Source organism: Tiliqua scincoides, chromosome 6 (assembly GCF_035046505.1).
Source record: "Tiliqua scincoides isolate rTilSci1 chromosome 6, rTilSci1.hap2, whole genome shotgun sequence".
In the NCBI taxonomy this organism is placed as follows: domain Eukaryota; kingdom Metazoa; phylum Chordata; class Lepidosauria; order Squamata; family Scincidae; genus Tiliqua; species Tiliqua scincoides.
The window spans coordinates 41,415,979-41,439,415 of NC_089826.1; the positions used below are offsets into that span (position 1 = coordinate 41,415,979).

Genomic DNA, 23,437 nt, shown 5'->3' on the forward strand with positions numbered 1-23,437 from the left:
AATAGAACACCACATTTTGCAAGCTTTGATATTATGTTTTCAACAAAGGCCATTGCACCTTGTCGCTTAATAAACATTACTTGTCTACAAGCCAGTGGGGCAGAATGGTTAATAAAACTTACAAACATGGGGGGGGGGAGGCAGAAACTAGGCAGAAGCAGCCTGTGCAAGAGAGATCCTTCCCTCAGTAAGCTAAAATGGAGACAGAATTTCATCTCTGCCCTAGAGAAACAGACAGAAAGGGCAGCAGCACCAGGTCCAGGTCAAGGTCACCAGCAGGGCAGTCTGCAGCTGCTTTGCAAAGCTATCTTCAACCGCATATATACAAGGGCGCTTTCCGAACTCTCAAGTCAGACTCCACACAAACACACACACACACACACACACACACACACACTCCAAATGTGTGTGGGGTTGTTGCTTTTTTTTTTTTTTTTTTTTAACCTTACAAACTGTTTCTCTTAAAATCCCATATTGACCTCCAGTTATTTTAGGGCTTGGAGAGTATTTTGGAGTATTTTGAAGCCCCCCTCCAGATGCACGACCGGGAGGCAGGCAGATGAACATACAAAGAGACCATGACCTAAGAAAAGATTGTTTAAGAGATCAGTGCCCTAGATGAGAGCAGCAGCAGTGGGGCAAACACTCCCCCCTCCCTGCTTTCAGGAATTCACTTGTGCAAGCTTCCTGAACTAGGTTTTCAATATAGGAAATCCCCCCCCCTCTCTCTGTATTCCAAAATCGCTTGCTCTAGCAGCGGGGGAGGCAAGACCTGCTCAGAGTGGGGGCGAGAAAGGTGGCACGACTTAGTGCCTTGGGTTTGGACGTTATGAAAGCGTAGTGTCTGGCGTGATCTCGAAGTGCCATTTCTTTCCTCACCTCTGCTTTGGAGGGGGGGAGAAGAGGAGGTTGGAAGGGCGGGGAGAAGGGGGTAAGATCAATGCCTCAAGTCCCCTCCCCCCTCTCCATAAACTAGAGGAATATTATATTTCTATGGAAAGGGAAGTGGTCGATCGCACTGTCTGCACCGAGATGGGGAGGGAATCCACACACATGCACGCCTGCACCAGAAGGCGCACACACACCATCCGCTACAACCTTAGCCCTCCCTCCCTTCCTCTCCCTCCCTGGTGAACTTCAGGTGACCGACCATGGCTTTGACACATAAGCAGTTCAGCTCGCCGACACTGAACCTTGGGGCACAGCCAGGGAGGGGCTGCGCGAGCAGGCACGGAACATATGTGCTGGAGGCAGGGAGAAAGCCCGAGAAAATGACCCCTCGATCCACCGCCCCCTCTCCCCCTGCGCCTGCCTGCCCGCCCGCCTGCCTTCTTTCTTTCTTTAGACCCAGCAGCAGGGGCCAAGGGTGGCTTTTAAGGATCTCTCTCTCCCCCCCCCCATTTGTTTGCAACATTGTCTCCTCTTAGCAAAAGCGTCCCATCGCTTCCTACCAGGAGCCCGGGGAAGGAGGGAGAGAAACAAAGTTAACTGATTTGCAAAGAATTGGGAAGGAGGAGGGGGGAACTGGAGGGGAGGAAGAGAGGGGTGGGAAAAAGGAGGGGGTGAGGGGCTGTGTAAATGCATGGTGTGTGCATTGCCTGCAGGCGGCGGGAGGAGGAGGACCAAGATGCACTTTTAGTCCTTCCTGTGCTCTGCTGCTCTGGTTCGGGGCAGCGGCGCTGAAGGCTGAGACTCGCCCTGGCTCATCTGACCCTGCATTTTTATTGCAGCCAGGAGGAACCCCGAGCTTGCACACCGCCACCGCCGCCACCACCGCCTTCCCCTCTGCTCTGCAGGGACCTCGAATGCCACGATCTGCCTCCTGTCGCCCCCTCTCCAGCTTGGCGTGTGCGTGTGTCCGCGTCCCCCACCCGCGCCGCTCCCTACTCGCCCTCCCCCGCTGCTCTTTCCCTCCTCCTCCTCCTCTCCTCCCTGGCTCCGGGACCGACGACGAGCCCAGCCGCAACCTTTAGCCGGAGACGGACCTCGGCGATTGATTCCGCGCAAAGACGCCAGCAAAACGCTTCCCCTCCAATTGCAACTCCCCACCCCAATAAAATAGCCTATGCTCTCCCCCTCTCTTCCCCCAGCACCTCTTAGCCTTAAAAGAGAAATCTGTGCACACACACAACACACACACAAATGCACAATCACAAGAAAGGGGAGGGGAGAAAGACTGCGAGAAGAGCGAAGAAAGGGGGGAGGGAGGGAGAAAGAGAGGAGACACACGCGCACACACACACACTCTCTGGCTTTCTCTCACTCTCTCACACACACACAGACACAGGGAGAGGGGAAAAAATTAAAAGGGCACAAGGCTGTTCATCACCAACATGGCTGCCTGAGCTCAGACCTAAAAGAGGAATAACCCAGGCGGTGCCTTTGTCAGTTTCACCTCTGTAACCCTAAACTAATGCACAAAACCAGGGAGGGGGGAGAAGGCAGGCGCAGGGAGGGAGGGGGCGAATAGGGATGAAAAGAAAAAGGAGCACTTACGTGAAGAGAGGCGCTTGGGTTGCTCCTGCTTCCTCCTGGGCATTTTCCCCCCTTTTCACATTCTCCTCCTTGGTTTAATGGGAGATCAAATCAAAAGCCAGAGAGGGGCAGAGGCAGGCACAAAGCCGGGGCAAAAGGTGGCTGGCTGGCTGGCTGGCCGGCAGAGGCTGGTTCCTCCTGGGCAATGGGGGGGTTGAAGCTGCTTTTCCTGGAGCCAAGGAGAAGAGGGGATTTTCTTTCTCCCTTTTTCTTCCCCTTCCTCCCCCCTTTTTTCTTTCTCTCCCCCCCCCCGTTCCCGGTCGTGCACCTGGCTTGTCCCCCGGTCGCAATATTCTTCTGTGGAAATGGATCTAATGGGCGAGGGAGACTGTGTGCTCATACGCGGTGTCAATAATGAGGGCTGGTGCGGCGGTGTCTATGGCTGCTCCCTGTGTGTCTCCAAGCCCCTAACTAACACTAATGCAGGGATCAAAGGGCAGCGGCGGCGGCGGCAGCAGTGCTCACAGCTCACACACAGGCTGGAGGGAAGGGGGGGGAGAGCGAGGGAGAGAGGGCGAGGAGACGAGACACACACACACACACCACGCACACAGCCAGAGCAAAGAGGAAGGTGCCCCCAAGCTCCTAGGCTGTACTTTACGCACACCGAATGGGGAGCGCTCCTTCCAGTAAGGTTCAAGGGGGGGGGGGGACACAAAGGCAGGCAGTGGGGCGATTGCGGGAGGATGGAGGCTTCTTCTCCAGTCCACGCCAAAATGTAAAAGGGGGAAAAGTTTGGAGTTTTCTCTTGCACTGGATTTCGCAAAAGAGAAAATAGGATGGATGTATTTTTAAAAATCATTAATAGTTTTATTATCTGGGCGGGGGGGGGGGGAGAAAACTGACCACCACCACCCCAGTCGTGACATTTAGACAACAATGTGTATTATCTGGAGTTTTATGGGAGGGGAAAAAATCTTTTCTGCCTTTTAGAGAGTGCATGAAATATAATTTTTTTTGAAAGAGATCAAATTCTGCATAACTACATTGAATTATGTACAATGTGTTCTCAAAATAGAGAACTCTTCGGTGAATTAAAAACGGGGGAATCAGTATGAAAATGGTATACAGAATGGAAGGGGGAAGCAAGATTAGGTCACCCTTAATAGTGGGCTTTAACTGCTATATGATGCCCCTACAGGGCTCACAGTCATCCGGAATTATTATTATTTTTTTACTTTATTCCTGCATAAATGCAAGTGTGGAGAGTTTTATCTAGAAGCATTTCCACTGTACACTCTGAATCCAGGATTGCGACTGTCATTACCTGCTTTCCTTACCGCACAAAACCCACATCTGTCTTCAAAGACAAACATGAAGGGAAAAATGGAAGAAGGGACTGGGGCTCACTGAAGCACAAAAGGTATTCTGTGAAAGTGCTCCTTTCTTTTTGTTACTTGCAGTCATTTGGATAAAGGTTCACTCTGAGGTTGTTAGTGATTTAAACTCTAAAACCTGTTAGTGCAATTGAAGTGAAATGATCTGAAGCCCAGTTGTTCCCACAGATCTTCTGCTCTGTGCAAAAAGGGGAGAAAAACTTTGAACTTTGATGAAGACGTAACATGAATTATGACTCAGAGGTAAAAGTAGTATTTTAATGTATTAGGGCCCAATCCTATCCAAATTTCCAGCACTGGTGCAGCCACAGTACAGCCCGGAGGTAAGAACATAAGAACAGCCCCAGTGGATCAGGCCATAGGCCCATCTAGTCCAGCTTCCTGTCTCTCACAGCAGCCTACCAAATGCCCCAGGGAGCACACCTGATAACAAGAGACCTGTATCCTGGTGCCCTCCTTTGCATCTGTCATTCTGACATAGCCCATTTCTAAAATCAGGAGGTTGCACATACACATCATGGCTTGTAATCCATAATGGATTTTTCCTCAAGAAACTTTTCCAATCCCCTTTTAAAGGCATAAAGGCCAGATGCCGTCACCACATCCTGTGGCAAGGAGTTCCACAGACTGAAGAAGAAATATTTTCTTTTGTCTGTCCTAACCCTCCCAACACTCAATTTTAGTGGATGTCCCCTGGTTCTGGTGTTATGAGAGAGTGTAAAGAGCATCTCTCTATCCACTTCATCCTTCCCATGCATAATTTTGTATGTCAATCATGTCCCCCCTCAGGCGTCTCTTTTCTAGGCTGAAGAGGCCCAAACGCCGTAGCCTTTCCTCATAAGGAAGGTGCTCCAGCCCAGTAATCATCTTAGTCACTCTCTTTTGCATCTTTTCCATTTCCACTATGTCCTTTTTGAGATGTGGCGACCAGAACTGGACACAATACTTCAGGTGTGGCCTTACCATCAATTTGTACAACGGCATTATAATATTAGCTGTTTTGCTCTCAATACCTTTTCTAATGATCCCAAGCATAGAATTGGCCTTCTTTACTGCCGCTGCACATTGGGTCGACACTTTCATCGACCTGTCCACCCCCCCCCCCCAAGATCTCTTTCCTGATCTGTCAGACAGCTCAGAACCCATCAGCCTATATGTGAAGTTTTGGTTTTTTGCCCCAATGTGCATGACTTTACACTTACTTACATTGAAACGCATCTGCCATTTTGCTGCCCATTCTGCCAGTTTGGAGAGATGCTTCTGGAGCTCCTCACAATCACTTCTGGTCTTCACCACTCAGAAAAGTTTGGTGTCTTCTGCAAACCTAGCCACCTCACTGCTCAACCCTGTCTCCAGGTCATTTATGAAGAGGTTGAAAAGCACCGATCCCAGGACAGATCCTTGGGGCACACTGCTTTTCACCTCTCTCCATTGTGAAAATTGCCCATTGACACCCACTCTCTGTTTCCTGGTCTTCAACCAGGTCTCAATTAGAGGACCTGCACTCTAATTCCCTGACTATAGAGTTTTTTCAGTAGCCTTTGGTGAAGGACCTTTCTGAATGCCTTCTGAAAGTCCAGATATATAATGTCCACGGGGTCTCCCACATCCACATGCCTGTTGACCTTTTCAAAGAATTCTGTAAGGTTTGTGAGGCAAGACTTACCCTTACAGAAGCCATGCTGATTGTCCCTCAGCAAGGCCTGTTCGTCTATGTGGTTTGAGATTCTATCTTTGATGAGGCATTCCACCATCTTACCGGGTATAGATGTTAGGCTGACCAGCCTAAAGTTTCCCGGGTCCCCCCTCTTTCCCTTTTTAAAGATTGGTAAAGGTGAGATTTTAAAGATTTTTTAAGATTTCCACTGTACATCCTGAATCCAGGATTGTGATTTCCCCCCCTGCTTTTCCCTTCTTGCTAAACACTTCAGTCACTATACAAAGATGCAAAGAGAGAACTCTAAGGATATGTACAGTGAAAATCTTTAAAATCTTTAAAGATTTTAAAGGTGAGGGAACAAACATTCCTTTACCTTGAAAAGGCCTCAGTGACTGCTCTCCCCCACTGCAAGATGCAGTGCATGCCCCATTGACACAGTGGCATCAGCATTGGATAGTTGGATAGTGGCAGCATCCTGTGGCAGCCACCAGAAGTCTCCTCAGAGGACACAAACTTTTGTCCCCTTTCCCCAGAGAAAGCCCCAAGCCTCACAATGGGCCTTCTCAAGTCTGTTCCAGGTGTTTTTCCCAAGCAGACTTGAGAGACTATGTGCCAGGCCTTCTGGCCTAATACAGAGTTCAGATTCTGGCAGAGCTGGGCCGCACCGGTCCCACCCCCCTCCCTCTCTGGTTCGTTCCCCAGCCCCCCTCCCCTGCTCTTGAATGCCTCCCCCCTGCCCCCGAGGCCCTCACCACTGCCCAGAGCTCTTACCTACTCCAGGTGGCATCTGGCTGGTACTGGGCTCAGCACCAACTGATGCTGGGTCAGAGCCAGAACTAACTTGGCGCAGGGTATCTCAGTTATGCCTTACAGCACGTTTGTGACACCAAGCGCCAGTGCTGGAGGTCAGTGTTGACACTGGCCCAGGTCAGGATTGGGTCCTGAGTCTGCTGTGTGTTCCTTTGGTGGTGGTGGGGGGGTGTGTGTTTCCCCCTGCTTTTCCCTTCTTGCTAAACACTTCAGTCACTATACGAAGATGTAAAGAGAGAACTCTAAGGATATTAATTCTGTGAACTAAGAGAATTACTAACAGATACACCTCAGAAATCCATATTCACCATCCCATTCCTTGGGATAGGACAAAGTGCATTTATTTCACATGTGTATCCTGCTGTTCCCAAAGGTACTGAAAGACCCAGGCCAGTCATTGTTGACCACTGTGTCTGTGCTTCAATTGTCTTGTTATTTGTGCCAATCCAGAAATGCCATCTGTGAAGGAAGTTCATCTTTTGCCAAGGAGGCCTAAATTCAGTTGAACAAAGCATGAAGACGTGCAGGCACCTACATCCTTTAAAGTAGAATAAATAGACACATTCCTTAAGTATATAAGAGACTTGAATGCATCTGTATGGTTGCAAAAGTACAACATTCCATCAAACTCCCATGTGACAGAACTCAGAATGGGGCTATACAAAACAGAGATGATTCAGTTTTCAATGGTTGGGGTCACCAGGTAAATGGTTTAGCCCTCCACCCCAATGATCTAAGTAAACCCCTTTACTGTCTTCAATATATTAAAATAAATAGTTTCCATTGACTCCTATAGAGAATAAAGTGCAGCACTTGGAAACATTGCTGGGGTGAGTGCAAAGGCAGCCATCAAAGAAGCCATAAGGAAGAATAAACAAATCGAGAATTCAGGGAGAACCTGTGTCAGGTATTTAACTTCTGGTGAAAGATCAACGAGGGAGACCAGTGGTAAAGACCAGAAGTGATTGTGAGGAGCTCCAGAAGGATCTCTCCAGACTGGCAGAATGGGCAGCAAAATGGCAGATGCGCTTCAATGTCAGTAAGTGTAAAGTCATGCACATTGGGGCAAAAAATCAAAACTTTAGATATAGGCTGATGGGTTCTGAGCTGTCTGTGACAGATCAGGAGAGAGATCTTGGGGTGGTGGTGGACAGGTCGATGAAAGTGTCCACCCAATGTGCGGCGGCAGTGAAGAAGGCCAATTCTATGCTTGGGATCATTAGGAAGGGTATTGAGAACAAAACGGCTAGTATTATAATGCCGTTGTACAAATCTATGGTAAGGCCACACCTGGAGTATTGTGTCCAGTTCTGGTCGCCGCATCTCAAAAAAGACATAGTGGAAATGGAAAAAGGTGCAAAAGAGAGCGACTAAGATGATTACGGGGCTGGGGCACCTTCCTTATGAGGAAAGGCTACGGCGTTTGGGCCTCTTCAGCCTAGAAAAGAGACGCTTGAGGGGGGACATGATTGAGACATACAAAATTATGCAGGGAATGGACAGAGTGGATAGGGAGATGCTCTTTACACTCTCACATAATACCAGAACCAGGGGACATCCACTAAAATTGAGTGTTGGGCGGGTTAGGACAGACAAAAGAAAATATTTCTTTACTCAGCATGTGGTCGGTCTGTGGAACTCCTTGCCACAGGATGTGGTGCTGGCGTCTAGCCTAGACGCCTTTAAAAGGGGATTGGACAAGTTTCTGGAAGAAAAATCCATTATGGGGTACAAGCCATGATGTGTATGCGCAACCTCCTGATTTTAGGAATGGGTTAAGTCAGAATGCCAGATGTAGGGGAGGGCACCAGGATGAGGTCTCTTGTTATCTGGTGTGCTCCCTGGGGCATTTGGTGGGCCGCTGTGAGATACAGGAAGCTGGACTAGATGGGCCTATGGCCTGATCCAGTGGGGCTGTGTTCTTATGTTCTTATGTTCTTATGAGACAACTGTACCCTACAAAGCAACGAATTCCACATTTTGAAGCTACTCCTGAGAAGGCCCTGTCACATGCCCTTGCCAACCAAACTTGAGATGGTAACAGGATGTGCAAGTGGTTGCAGCTGTGCAGTACACTCACGGCATTCTAAATGCCCAGGTGTTAACCCCTGCTTCCCAGATCTGCCAAAGCAAGGGGCCACTGCTGACACCGTACCCTATCTCCTCAAGGGATCTTGCATATTCATACTACGGAGGGCACTTGGCTTCTTCTACATTGAGATAATTTTGTGGAGCAAAATCATCATGTGTGACACAGCCTTCTGTGTATAGCTATGTCATAGTTTTGCTGCACCACAGAAGACCACTTAACTCCTTTCAGACAAATTAATCTTGTACTATGTTCCTACATCAGGTGTCCCCAAGGGCCCTCAGGCCACATACAACCCACCAACACTTTTGACCACCCTGCTGAGTTGGGCATTATAATTACATGCAGCCCACTCATGCCTTCTCCCCCTCACCCCCTCCTGCCACCATATCGCTTCTTTCTCCTCCTGGATTAAGTCACTGCTGAGTTGGGCTATCCTTGCAGAGAGAACCACAAATTCTGCAGCCACAAATGCTGTAACAATTTTTCTCCTATTGTACAATTATTAAGAGTGCAAAATGAATACAGGCCCGACCTCCTAATCCGTAGATTCAGGATCTGTGGATTTAACACTTCATGGCTTCTGAACTTGTGGTGAAAGCCCAGGCCTGAGCTCCTGGACACAACCAGAGGTGTTCTCCAGTCATGTCCTGGAGTCTTTCTGAGGCCTACAGAGGCCTCAACTGGTCTCAGAACAGCTCCAGAAGCCCTATTGGATCACAACCCACAGATTTAATTATCTATATCCACCAGGGGTTTAGAAACAGATCCTCCACAGATACTGAGGTCCAACCTGTACGTTATTTTCTAGAATTAATCTGCTCTGGCCATTGACCATAAGAGCAAGACTGACCGCTGTATCCTAACTTTTCCCCTGCCATAGCATACAGCTGCACAAAAATAAGGCTGCACTGCATGCCATGGTGAAGGGGAGGGTGATGGGGAGACATGGTGACAGTAAAGAAAAATATTTTCAATGTTGCAAGTCCAAAGAGACAAAGGGGGCATATTGGCTGACTCCGAGGGGATAGCATCTGATGCAAGTCACTTGAACCAGGCACCTCTCCCACCTCTAATACTTCTCCAGCTCTCCTCCTGCCCTCCCAACCCTGCCCTTTTCAACTCACCCCATTCACTTACCAACATTGATACAGCTTCTCTTTGCCACCACTGTACATAGAGTCCTCCCCGTTGTCTGCACTCTTCCAGAATGTCATTTACGATGCCAGTGGGTTCTGTCAGACTCTGCACCAAATTGGATTTGGCTGTAAGTGATGTGGCCCTGGCTGCTTTATGTTTGGGAACTCCTGCTTTTTAAAACATCACTATCAAACAATGCTGTATTTTTAAAAACAGAGTCACACAATTTTCTGAGTGAATTCTGCCACTTGGCCCAACACTTGCTACATTTTCCTCAACAAAGCCAAGTTCAGTCACGGATTCAGACAGGAATATAGACACCACCCGCATATTACTTCAAGGCCTTAAGGCAGTCTCAAACTAAAAAAGGACTCTGTGTGGCTCCAGAGAAACCTGGGCACAAGGACTTCTGCCTTCTGTAACATCATTCTCCCTTCAACTCTCCACAGATTTCTATAATAAATTAATGCTGACACTGTCGGTACTCATTTGCAGCACACTGGCTTGCTTGCCACTATTTGAAACCTCCTTCAGGGAGTTTAGGTGGTAGCAACTGTCAAAGACACTGTAAGAATCAGAGCTTCCTTGGAAAAAGTGGAGTATGGAAAGAAAAACTGAATAAGAGTGGTGCACAGTTCACTGGAGATCTCTGTGAGGTTATCTGCCCTAGTAGATGTTGGGTGTTAAAAAAAAAATGTGTGTAGGGAGTGTAAAATCTACCTTTTGCGTCTTAAGGTTCAATGTTTAGTCAATCAATCCATTTAATTAATAGATTTTTTAAAAATAGATGATCTATTATTATTATTATTATTATTATTATTATTATTATTATTATTATTATTATTATTATTAACAGTATTTATATACCGCTTTTCAACTAAAAGTTCACAAAGCGGTTTACAGAGAAAAATCAAATAACTAAATGGTTCCCTGTCCCAAAAGGGCTCACAATCTAAAAAGATGCAAAGGAATACCAGCAGACAGCCACTAGAACAGACAGTGCTGGGGTGAGGTGGGCCACATCTGAAAAGGTTTTACTGATATGGGTCAATTGGTCAACAGATTTTTAATTTTCTTTTCCAGTACAGGTACTTATAAAGACTGCAGATGACAGGTGCCATCTTAAAAGAGGAATTTGGTAATGTCTGAGACAAAGAAACAAAGAAAAGTTTTGATGAAATCTGCATATATTCATGGGAGAATGCTGGCCAGTGCTCCAGCCACTGGAGGTAAGTAGTATCCTGGTGGAGGTGAGGAGTGGGCGGAACAGGGCTAGGGGAGGGCGGGGCAGGGGAGGAATCAGGGTGGGAGGGTTATTGGACTGGTGGAGCTCTGCCAGCTCTGCCAGAAGGCCGGACATGGAGTCTCTCAAGTCTGTGCTGGCAAAATAGCTGGTGCAGTCTTGAGAAGCCTCATTGCAGGGCTTGGGTCTTTCCTCAGGGGAAAGGGACAAAAATTCCCTTCCCCTGAGGAGACCTCTGGCAGCTGCTGCAGTGCAGTAGTAGCCACTTTGATGCCGCTGCACCCAGCGGCAGTGCCACTTTTAGGACTGGGCTGCCCACTCCTTTGAATAGAATGGGACTCATTTCTGAGTAAACATGTATAGCAGTGGTTCTGAAATGTTTAGCACTTTAGACCCACTTTTAGAATGACAACCTGTCAGGATTCACCGGAAGTGATGTCATTTACCTGGAAGTGATGTCATGGCTGAACGTGGCATCATCAAACTTTTAACACCTCCATATGACAAAATCAAATCAATTAAGAGAGAGAGAGAGAGAGAGAGAGAGAGAGAGAGAGAGAGAGAGAGAGAGAGTAAACACAATTTAAACAATTTCTCATTCAACAGCAGTTAATCATTGGGAGTGTCAAAAGCAACAGAAGCAAAATAGCAATAAGACCAGTAGTTCTCAGTGTTTATCCCTGCAAAGACAGGTGTGATCATGTGTGAGAAACATCTGATAAAGTTTCTGAAGTCAGACACTGGGTGAAGAGGGGACTTGGATACATTTCCAGCAGGTGAGGAATAAATCTTCCATGTCCTATCCAGCTTCTTGCCCTTCAGTATAATATTTAATATATAATATAATAACAGACTAAATACAGTATGCTAGCGATTCTCAAACTTTTTAGAGACCCTAGAACAGGGCAGTCCAACTTTTGGCAGCTAGGGGGCCGCATTACCCTTGCATGTAACACAGGTGCTCTCCCAATGGAGGGGACATTTTGGGATGTGGAGAGAGCAAATGGGGGTGAACCAGTTCCAGGAGGGGATGGGATCAGCAGAGGAGGCCTCTGCTACATCCTATCCTCTCTCCCAGGCCTGAATGCCCTAGATGGGGTTGCTTGGACTTGTGCCAGCAAATTTGCTGATGCAGTTCCAAGTAGTCCCATTGGCAGCCTGGAGCATTATTCGGGGTAAGGGGAAAAATATCCCCTTACCTGAAGGAGACCTCCATTCTGCTTCCTATGCTCCCAGTCTGCTCCCTATGTGGCATAGACCACATAGCCTGGATGCACCAGCACAGGTTAGGATTGGGCTGCCTGATATATTTGTCTCTAGTCAAGCACCAGATACACTGTCAATGTCTGAGTCTTGGGACCAGGTCTTTATTAAGACCTCAAGGTCTTAATGGACCTCAATAGACATCAAGGTGGATGCATATAAAATAACAATAATATTTATATATGGCTTTTCAACAAAAATAGTTCACAAAGTAGTTTACATATAAAAAATTCATTATATATTCTACACATTATAATATAGTACATATAATTGCATATAAACAGAGCTGTTCATTTCTTTATTTCATTTCTTTATTTTCTTTTATTTAAAATATTATTTTCCTCCCTACCTCCGTCCCTTCTCCCCAAGCCCCTGTGCCATTTGGCACTTTTCTTACTTCCACCAGCAGCCATGGTTGCAGCGCTAGTGGGATGGCACAGACCTTCTCACTGGCGCTTCCTACTCTGCAACACATTTAGGCTGGTGCAGTGGCCGCTGCACTAGTAGAGCCAGTGCTTACAATTGCACTGTGAGTGTTAAATGGAGGGCATGCTCATCAGAATTGAGGCTTTTCTGGATTTTCCCCCAAATATTCTATAGTGTCATCAAGAATTGTTCCACCAGCATTTTGCCAAAGTTCTATGTGTTTTTACGTATGGGCATTCTAGGAGGTTCTTGCTTTAATTCTTTGTAGGATATTATTTTTAATCGTACTGACTGCCTTCCTGTTAATTTAGTGGCAGACATAGTTTATGAAAAAATAAAATATAAACCTGAAACATAAATAAGAAACACTTTTAAAATACTAAACAAATGGATAAGCACTTCAACAAATCAGAGCAACTGGAGCAAATGCTCCAAGACCAAAAAGAGTAGCTACTGGGTGGGAGAGGAAGAAATATGAAAAAACCAGAAAGAACAAATCCATTTTTAGCAGCTGGCAAAAGATGTTGCTTAACGGCCTTCAGACAAAGAGTGTCCCATAAATGTGGTTCCATTCCAAAGATGGTTCTGCACTGGTGCTACAAGGTTTTTTCCCCCCTTGATATTAGAACATGGGGAAGGTTATATAGGGGAAGTCTTCCTGCAGGTAGACATTCTCTATCACTCTGCTCCCACCCCCTTTAAGGGCAAGACAGTGTAGAGGGAAAGAGAGAGATGCAAGAAGGAGATCTAATATGCCCCATACTGGCATGATATTTAGAGTTATTTTATGTAGGTATATATATATTGGTGTTTTCCTTTTAGCTGTAGTTTGTATTGTTCTATTGTATTGTTTATTTGGTTCATTTGTGGACTATTGGTTTTTAATCGATTTATGCATGACTAAACATAAGGGGGGGAAAAAAGAAGAGTAACAGCCCAATCCTATCCGCCGCCACCCTGTCAATATAGCTTTGCCGCTGGAGAGTGCACTGCAACCTGGTGGGTAGGGGGGAGGCAGACCCAAAGGTCTTCTCCAGGTAAGGGAACATTTGTTCTCTTGTCTGGGGATAAGCCTTGACTGCTATGATGGGGCTACTCAGACCTGCACTGCCAATTTTGTTGGCGCAAGTCCAAGTGAACTTGGGAAAGTAGATCAAAGCCAGAAAGGAGGATATCGGTGGTGATGGTGCTGCTATTACTGCCCCTTCCTGGTTCGACAACCCTCCCTGCACTGTTCCGCCCATCCCCTTGCCTGTGCCAACTTAACAGATGCTGAAGCTGTTCAGGACGCCAATGATGGGTGGCTGTGATTGCTTACCACCTGCCTGGCTGCACAGAATGGCTGGTTGTGCTTTGCAACTGCCCTAAAGTATTCTGCACTGCCGGAATGTGAGTTCCAGTGGTGTAGCGGGCCCATAGGATTGGGCAGTAAATGATCATGATATACTTTTCAGAATTATGAGGAAAAAGCAGGGGTCTATGAACTATCTCGGTGTGAATACAAGGGGAAAAGAAAGAATATTCTTCCATTCCATTGCTTTCTCCCTGTATTGGAATTGCAGAAGACCTGGCGAAGAGGTAGATGTGGTGTCAGCAGTGGCCCCTTTAAGGGTAAGGCCTGGGCATCCAGCAGAGTGTGCTGCACAGCTGCAGCCACTTGAAGGCCATAGGGCCCTCAGGGATATAAGGAGCACCTGAGGCAGGAAGGATACTCCTGACTGACTTTGTGACTAAGGGACTACTGGAACAGACTGCTGGAGACACTGGCGTTTGGTGTGTGGCTGCTGTGCCCAAGACCTGCTGAGGACCAAGGGTCTGCTGTAGTGGTGGGAGGCTGCTGGCAGGAGAGAGGACCTCTGCAGGTTGAACAGGCGAGCTACCCTGGAGGTGGGGTCCAGCAGGACTGCAGGGCAAAACCAGGGTCATTTGTTGGGGGAAAGAAGGGGAGCTAATTTGCTTAAAGTGGGCATAATTCTCCAGGCAGAGCTTGGCCTTGGAATCTGGCAAAACACTCCCACACCACCAGTAGTGCTGGCCTCAGGCTTCTGAGGGCCATGGGGCAAAGCCCTGTCTTGGGCTATGGAACACCCTGCCTTTCCCCTTCCGGTGCATTGGATGGTACCATTACAATAGGTACACAGCATCTAGGAGTCAACCCAAACAGGCCTCTGACAGATGTGGGCCCTTGGACAGTTCCCAACTTCTGACAACACTCCAATCCACCAGGACCTTGTAAGTGGTAAGGAAGACAATAGGAAGGAGGTACCAATCAAGAAGGAGGGCTGAGGGAGGGTATATGGGAAGGAGGAATAGATGGGGCACAAGCAAGGGAAGATTTTTGTCCCACCTCAGTGGTGGATTCCCCCCTCCCATTTGATCATAAATCTGGCAGTTTGCTATCTGATAAAGCTGGCTGCTGTTATTTTTTTACTTTTACTTCTTGCATTTGTACACAAGCACTGGTGTCACTAGGGGGGTGCTGGCCACACCAGGTGACGTGCCAGGGGGTTGTTGTGCCCTGGGGGAGGACGCGCTAACTTCACGGCTTTCGGAGCTACCCCGTCGTGCCATACACCATTGGATGTGGAATGTCCAGCGGAGTGCAATGCAAAGAACAGAATTGAAATAGCTCCTTTCCTTCAAAAGTTATGGCCAAAAAACCGGAAAAAAAACATGCATGGATCCCTATGAAAGTGAGCCGTATCGTGTATTTACTCATGAGTAGGCGTACTTGCCATAGTCCGTCAGAAAGGGCAGACTGAGAGGAATCCAACGACACCACAATGGTCCTGATCCAATGAATGCATCCCCCAAAGATACGAGAAGGAGGTCCCTGCCTCCCTCCCAGCTGCCCGAAACAAAGCCGCGCGGCTGTGTTTACTCGCAAGTAGGTGAACTTGCCTTAGTCCAGGCAAGGACTGAGAGGACACAGGGCAGGCTGAGAGGACTCCAAGGATGTCAGAATGGTCCTGATCCAATGAATGCAGCCCCCAAAAACACAAAAGGGAAAAGGAGGTCCCTCCCTCCCAGCCCTATGGAAAGTGAAGCAGCCTCATGGTTGCGTTTACTTGTGAGTAGGCAGATGAGCCTTGGCTGGTGGTCAGGCCAGACAAAGGGGAATGTGAGGACACCAAAATGGTCCCAATCTGATGGAACCGAAGCTCAACATATGTTCCAGAAGGCAGCCTCTCTCCCCCACTAAAAAGGACAAAAAAAGAGGCTTGAATGGTAAGGGGAAAGTTTTCTATTTTGCACTTGCAAAGCCAGGTGGGTCTTTGTCTTGATATGCCTGAAATAGAAGAACTTTAAACTGGGCACTGGGGAGGGCTGGAAATCTCACTGATTCTTTTTGGGGGGTTGTTATTGCAGGCAGGCTACAGAGTAAGCTCCATTGACCACTATGGGACTTACTTCAGAGTAGACATGCATAGGATTGGGCTCACAGGCTGCAATCCTACCCACACTTTCCTGAGAGTAAGCCCCATTGACCACTATGGGGCTTACTTCAGAGTAGATTCACTTGGTGGAACAGGACTGGCTCCCCCTTATTTAATTATTTCTTTTATTTTAATTTAATTATTTATAATTATTTATTTTAATTTGCTTGATGATGTCACTTCTGGCCATGACATCACTTCCAATGGGTCCTGGACAGATTGTCATTCTAAAAAGTGCGTCCCAGTGCTAAAAGTTTGAGAACTGCTGCAATAAGTTGTTATAGGGGTGTGTGTGTGTGACTCTACAAGTTTTCAAAATCACTAAAATCAGAATCTGGAGGAATAAGACCATCATGTTATATATCGGTCAATGCGTAATTTCATGCAGAATGCAATGAAACAAACCATATTCAAATATCTGTGTTCTAACAAAAGGTACAGCCAAAAAACTAGTGGAGGCAGGGCGATGGTACATCACCACGTCCACCACCTATGGCGTTGCCCCGCCCACTGCATGGGGTGACACGCAGGCCTCTCGCACTGGGTGACGCAAATCCTAGTGACGACACTGTACACAAGTAATATTAAGAGAGTGCTACATCACTCTTTTCCTGCCCTCAGCCATCATTTGTTTTCTCCTTGGCAAGCATAGTTTGCTCCATTTCCCAGACTTTTCTGAAAACAATATAGAACACTTATAAGATAAGACCACTTATCTCTGGTCTCTTATATCATCTCCCTGAACCTTCTGAATTCAGTTAAAGGCTTCTTTACTTTCACATGAAAGAGTTTTGTAGCACCTTAAAGAGTAATTGTTTTATTGTGGCACAGCTTTTGTGGACACTAGAGTCCACTTTTTCATATGCATGCAGTGTTGTCCTTGTTTGGCAGATAAATCTTTTGTAAGGTTGCTGATTCTGCTTCTTGTTAGGTGTTTAAAGCCAGGGTGGTGTAGTGCCACCTAGCACTTATGTTTTGGTTAGGGAAGACTCTGGGCAAGTAATTCACTCTCTCTAAACTGAATCTAAATACTATTAATAATAATCTGCCTCATCAGATTGCATGGGGTAAAATGCATGCTGCCCTGTGGTTTCCACAATTTTTGAAGTTTGGAGTTCTGATTTGCAAACACGGACCTGCACATAATATTGAAAAAGCTGCCTTGTGATAAAACAAAATGTGATATACATTGTGTTTTAAGCCAAGCTCAGACATGGCTGGGTGGTGTTGTGCAGCTACACTAAGGCGAAGTAGTTGTCACAGCCTGTGATTTTACTGAGCAGGGCTGGTGTCAGGGCTTGGCAGTTACTGGCAGCCCAGTGCCAATCCCTGAGACTGCCTCTGGGCCCATATCCTTTCTGTGGTGACAGCAGAGTAATCTGATCTCTCAGACAGGAAGGGGCTCATGGAGGGCAGTATACTGAGGGTCCCCAGAAATGTGAAGTTGGCACAGTTGGAAAAGTTACTAACATATCTACTGTGGAGTCAAGTACCAAGTTCTCATTTCTAGGGGCTGCTATGGCATATGTGTTGTTTTCCAGAGAACTGAGGAGATACTAAACAAAACTAGTATTATTTAAAAAAATATTTGTGAAAGCTCACAATCTTAAAAGAAAAGACTCTAGCAAACAGTTATTGGGGAACTATGCTATGTTGGGATGAACAGGAACAGTTGCTTTCTCCCTGCTATGTATAAAAGAACCATCATTTCCCAAAAGGTGCCTCTTAGCCCAGTTAGCAGGGCATATAAGGAATGAAGAGTGTTTGCTTGAAATTTCCCCTTAGCTCTTCCTAGTTCAGAAATAAGGGTCCTGCGGGTCTACTTTCTATTACGCAACAGATAGGAGAAAGAAAGGGAGAAACAAAATGCATTTGGATCCAGGAAGAGGTGACCGAAAAGTGGGAAACCTTCAGCCATGGGAAATTCACTCATCTGCTACAAACTGAAAATATAACCAAAGTGGTCAATAGAAGGAGAACTGAATGACATAATTTACTTGGGCTTTCAAAAAGCCTGTGACAAGTTCCTCACAAGAGGCTATTAAAAAACCAGGTAGTCACGCAGTGCAAAGGATAGTGCTGTTGTGGGCTAGAAACTGATTAAAAGGCAGGCACTTTAAAAAAAGAAAATGAACAAGTTTTATTCTTTCAAAAGTAGGCTGACAACACTTCTGTACAAGACTCCAGCTGCATGGCTGTCTGTTATGATGCTTTAGAATCACAAGTTCCAGGATAAACCCCCAACTTCTGAAATCATGAAGATCTCAGATTCTACTCCTTCTAAACATTTTGGTAATCTTTTCCAGAAAACCAAGAGCAAGAGACTGCTGTTTTATTGGCTGTTGTAGCTGCTGCTGTGACATAGGGTTGGCAGTAGTAAATTGCTGGCATCACTTAGTTCAGCCACACAGCTCTTAGATTCAAACTGAATTAGGCTGCAGTCCTATACCAGTACCTCTAGTCCTATACCAGTACTTCTAGATGCACTGGTCTCCATTCAGTGCCATTCACTGCCAGCCCAGCCATGAGCTGAGGTGAAGCAGATTGTGTTAGCAGCAGCTTGTGGGAGGTCCAAGGGAGCAGGTGATGAAGGGTGTGCTTCGCTCCAAGTCTGCTACCAGCTCCCTCCAGCCCTCTGCTGATGCAAGCTGCAGTGATCCACTTCCCACTCACTCAAGTGAGAAGTGGATCATCTACCTCCTTACTTTCCTTCCCCATGCATTGGAGAGGCAGCATGCCCAAAAAATGAATAAAGAAAAAGAAGGAAAGTCTTGTGAAATGGTAGGTGCATTGCTATGAAGGGAACTCTGCTGATGGCAACTTTTTTGCTTGCTTGTTTAGATGAGGGTTCAGCCCTCTAATTTCATATTGAAGTACATAAAATGGAAAGCTGTTCTGTGATTTGTCATTAATGAGGTCACTAGCATCAGTCTGTCAGTACCAATGATTGTGTCATTCCACTCACAAGGAAATCTCTAGATGGAGAAAGAGTATGGCTTTTTCCCAGTAGTATTACACTGCAGTTTGGCTGCCAGGGATGTGGAATTTCCCTACATTGCCCTGATGAAATGCATTTAGAACCCTAGCGACAACCAAGTAGCATAAGTGTATTTGTGGCATCACAAATTATCATCTAGAAAGGACTTTCCATATATTTGAGGTGGGTGGTGTATGTGCAATAGAGAAGCACCAAAAAATCAGGTCATTTCACTCACTGTTGCATGTTGGCAAAATCCATGTTTGTCACAAAGTGTGCACTTAGCAAGGAGCTACAGTCAATCTGTCTGAGATTTTACCACAAAGTAGCCCTTAGTCAACCATTTCTGTCCAATACCTTGCAAGTAGTTACTCTCTCAGGACCGTAGCTGGGGGGGGGCAGGGGAGCTTTCCCCCCCCTGAGCCAGCAGTTTGCCCCCCCCCAGCATTTTTCCAAACCTGTCCTCTTTATGGAATCTTTATCGAATGGGGGTGATTTGAAGCCTTTTGCAACCTTCCTTTTTGTGCATAGGAAGGAAGACAGCTCAGTGCTTCTGGCAGGGACTGGGGAGGAGAGAGAGAGTGCATGTGTATAGAGCAAATAGAACAGGGTCCTGGGGGGGGCACTCCTTGGAAGTTATGACCTCTGGTCACCCTGCCCCCATCCAGAGCACATGGAGAGTGGGGCTGGTCAAGAGAAGCTACAAGAAGGTTGGGAGAGATTTTGACTTGTACTGGCTGGGGGAAGGGAGGGTGCTATTTCTTCTACTGTGGGACATGCTAATTACTACAATGGTACTGCTGTGGGGGGCAGGGAGAAATGTTTCTGTTTGGAGAAATCATGGGGGCGGGTTCTTGCCTTTCAGGTATACTTTTAAAATTAATGGCTGCTGCTTAGGGGCTGGGGAAACCCCTTTTCTGGTGGGAGAAAACATGGAAAGTATTTGAGCTAAAGAGAACCAAGAACTTAAGTGTGGGAAAGGTTCTAAGCAGGGGCGGATCCAGGGGAGGCCATGGGTGCGTACCCCCCCCAACTATCCTGCCAGCAGGGAAGGTCACCTGCCAGGAAGGAGAGCAAAATCAAGTGTCAGGGGAACACCCACTGGGTGGGTGTCAAGGAGCGTGGCCAGAGTGGCTGGAATGGGAGCCCAGGTCTACCCACAGAAGCCTGAGGGGGGACATGATTGAGACATAAAATTATGCAAGGGATGGCTAGAGAGATGTTCTTTTCCCTCTCACATAACACCAGAACCAGGGGACAGCCACTAAAATTGAGCATTGGGAGAGTTAGGATGGACAAAAGAAAATATTTCTTTGCCCAGCATGTAATTAGTCTGTGGAACTCCTTGCCACAGGAAGTGGTGATGGCAACTTGCTTAGATGCCTTTAAGAGGAGATTGGACAAATTTCTGGTGGAAAGTCCATCACAGGTTACAAGTCATGATAGGTATGTGCAAGCTCCTGATTTGAGAGGTAGGCTACCTCAGTGCCAGATGCAGAAGAGGACACCAGGATGCAGATTGTGTCTTGCTGTCTTTTGTGCTCCCTGAAGCATTTTGTGGGTCACTGTGAGATACAGGAAGCCGGACTAGATGGGCCTTTGGTCTGATTCAGCAGGGCTCTTCTAATGTTCTTATGTAGGCTATAAGCTCAATCAGGAATCCAGGTCTACCCAAGCAGGCCTCCAAGTCCAGGTGGGAGCCCAGACCCAGATCTGCCTGTCCAGCAAATGTCCACAGAAGCGTTAAGCTCAAGCTGGAGCCCAGGTCTACACAGCAGGTAAACCCAGGCTCGAAGTCCAGACGGGAGCCCAGGTCTACCCACCCAGCAAATGGCCACAGAGGCAATAAGCTCAACCAGGAGCCCAGGTCTACCCAGCTATCCAAGTCGAGAGCCCAGGTCTACCTGCCTGGTTGATCTGGGCTCTGAAGGTAGTGCTCATGGTCTCCTCCCAGATACAGACACTGGATCCACCCCTGGTTCTAAAGAGATTCAGCTCTTAGAAAGCTGGGAGGATTCAGCTCAACCAGTTAGATTCAATACATTCAAATCTTCTGTGCTTTGCTTTTTAAAAGTAATGAATATTGTAAAAAAAAAAACTAGTGTTCCAATGGCTACGGTATTTGACTAGCATATCTTTCCTCTTGCTTTTATGTAAAGTAAATAAATTTTATTTTAATATGTATCAATGCATCAGCAAAGTGTCATCGACAAATGTTACATAGGTGCTAGATAGGTGTTATATAGGTGATAGATAGGTGCTAGACAGGCGCTATATAGGTGTTAGATAGGCATTATATATGCGCTGTATAGGCGCTATATAGATGTTAAATAGATGCTATATAGGTAGATAGGCATATAGGCGCTATAAAGGTGGCAAATAGCTGTTATGCAGGCGCTAGACAGGTGCTAGATAGGCACTAGATAGGTACTATATAGGTGTTAAATAGGCATTATATAGGTGTTAGAAAGGCGCTAGATAGGTGCTATGTAGGTGCTAGATAGGCATATAGGTGTTAGGTGCTAGATATGCTATAGGCGTTATATAGGCGCTATGTAGGTGCTAGATAGGTGTTACATAGACACTATATAGGTGTTAGGTGTTATATAGGCGCTATATAGGCGCTATATAGGCGCTATATAGGCGTTAAATAGCTGTTATGTAGGTACTAGATAGGCGCTATATAGGTGCTAGATAGGTGTTGCATAGGTGCTAGATAGGCATTAGATGCTAGATAGGTGCTATGTAGGTGTTAGATAGGTGCTATATAGGTGTTAAATAGGCACTTTCAATACAAGTAAATATTACCTGCATCACAGTGATATGTTTTACTTTTGCAGGGTTGCAGGCCTGTGTATTGCACTGATGTGTAAATGAAAGGATGTGTTGCATGTTATTTCTATGTAGGCAATATATTTTACATGGCATACAGAGATGCATTTATTCTCTGCCAATTATTGTTACATGGCTTTACAGATAATGAATGCATCTTTCAAAAAACCCCCATATTATTTTCTCTTCATGAAATTTGGGGGAGATACGGGTATTTGATGCTTCTCCATACTTATCCTTTCATTTTGCCCACCAGTATAGATACCTGACATCATTGCCCCCCTTGAAAAAATAGTTGCCACCTCACCTCTAGAATCCTGGCTGACTCTCTGTCAATGAAGGTAAGAGTATCCTAGCCATGAGGCCAACTGAAGTTCTTGCCACAGCCAACAAATTGGTGGGGTGGTGGCTGCTGCTGCTACTCTTCCTCCTCCTCCCTGGATTCAAAAAGAGAGTCAGGATGGTGTACTGGTTCCAGAGTTGGACTTAGAACTGGAAGATCCAGGTTCTAATTTGCACTCAGTCATGAAGTTTCCCAAGTGAACTTGGGCCAGTCACTATCTTGAGCCAGCCTCATTTGTTACGTGAAAATCCCCTTTTCCCTTCCAAGTTGTGTTTTATATCTAGTCATGTATTTTGGACAAAAATGCAGGCCTAAAACTTCTCTTTCAGGCCACAAAAGGAGTCAAATCATAAGCTCACATTTCTCATGTTGTTGGCCACTGTCAGTCTGGGAAGACTCATTTTCTCTAGAGACACTGGAAATGTCTTTATTGTTTAAGTCAATCACTGAATATGCAAACACCTTAAAGGAGGAGGACTTTGGCAGCAAAGTCTATCACCTATTGTTAACTAAATCACAGCCATTAAGCCACCTCCAGACTCCAAAAAATCCAGTAGCAACAGGAAACAAGCTACTCCCCCCTCCCCCAGAGTCAGGCTTTGCTGATAGCTGATTTCTGGACCCTTCCACCTTTTCTTTTCATACTCCACGTGTACCACCCTGTGTACTGAGCATGCGCATCTAGACCAGCACTACGACACATCCGGGTCATTCTAGGTCAGACATAACCCCTTAAGAGAAGGCTCTGAGCACATGCTCGATCTCTGGCTTCCCTCCCACGGGAGTGGCCCTTCCTAGGACTTTTCCCTCAACTGCTCCCCGGACAGGTAAATATAAAACTCTTTCCCTTCTTCCCTATCTATTCCTCCCTTCTCCCCCATCTTTAGTTAGCAAACTGGGTTTGGCAGATTAAGGAACCCCTAAAATATTTCCCTACAACCTATCCGTTTCTGATTCCCTTTCGGATGCACCCAAATACATAGCACATGCAGCCACCACAAGCTAGGTTCACTAGACACAAGTACTAGAAATCTATTCTTATCAATTCTCCTTGTGTATTATGTTTACCTTTGTGTGTTTTTGCAATAAAAATATAATCCTTTGATTGAAAGTTACCTTTCTCCCAGTCTCCTCTTTAAGCTAAACAAGGGATTTCTTTGCTCTACGCTGTCTTGTTATCCAGCCTATGGTCCCAAAAGTTTCCAAAAGGTTAATATACTAATTCCCCTAAACAAAACAGCCTTTTTGGTAACACATTTACATCACATGGTTGTTGTGAGGACAAAAGGAGGAGGAGAACTATGTACACCACCCTGAGCTCCTAGGAGGAAGGGTAGTATAAAAA

At 46.3% G+C, this 23,437-nt stretch overlaps 1 protein-coding gene and 1 long non-coding RNA gene across 3 annotated transcripts in view; one reads left to right on the top strand and one right to left on the bottom strand.

Annotated features, from left to right (window-relative positions):
* ZNF827 (zinc finger protein 827) overlaps positions 1-2,725 on the bottom strand; it is a 153,081-nt gene extending 150,356 nt beyond the window's left edge. For both annotated transcript variants that reach the window (XM_066632635.1, XM_066632634.1), the window contains exon 1: positions 2,497-2,725. In XM_066632635.1, coding sequence (XP_066488732.1) covers positions 2,497-2,539 — 43 coding nt within the window. In that variant the 5' untranslated portion in view covers positions 2,540-2,725. The remainder of the gene's footprint in view (positions 1-2,496) is intronic.
* Positions 2,726-3,066: 341 nt separating this feature from the next.
* LOC136655966 (uncharacterized) overlaps positions 3,067-23,437 on the top strand; it is a 32,054-nt gene continuing 11,683 nt past the window's right edge. The window contains exons 1-3 of the long non-coding RNA XR_010794684.1: positions 3,067-3,164; positions 3,736-3,898; positions 10,655-10,800. This is a non-coding gene — a long non-coding RNA (uncharacterized lncRNA). The remainder of the gene's footprint in view (positions 3,165-3,735; positions 3,899-10,654; positions 10,801-23,437) is intronic.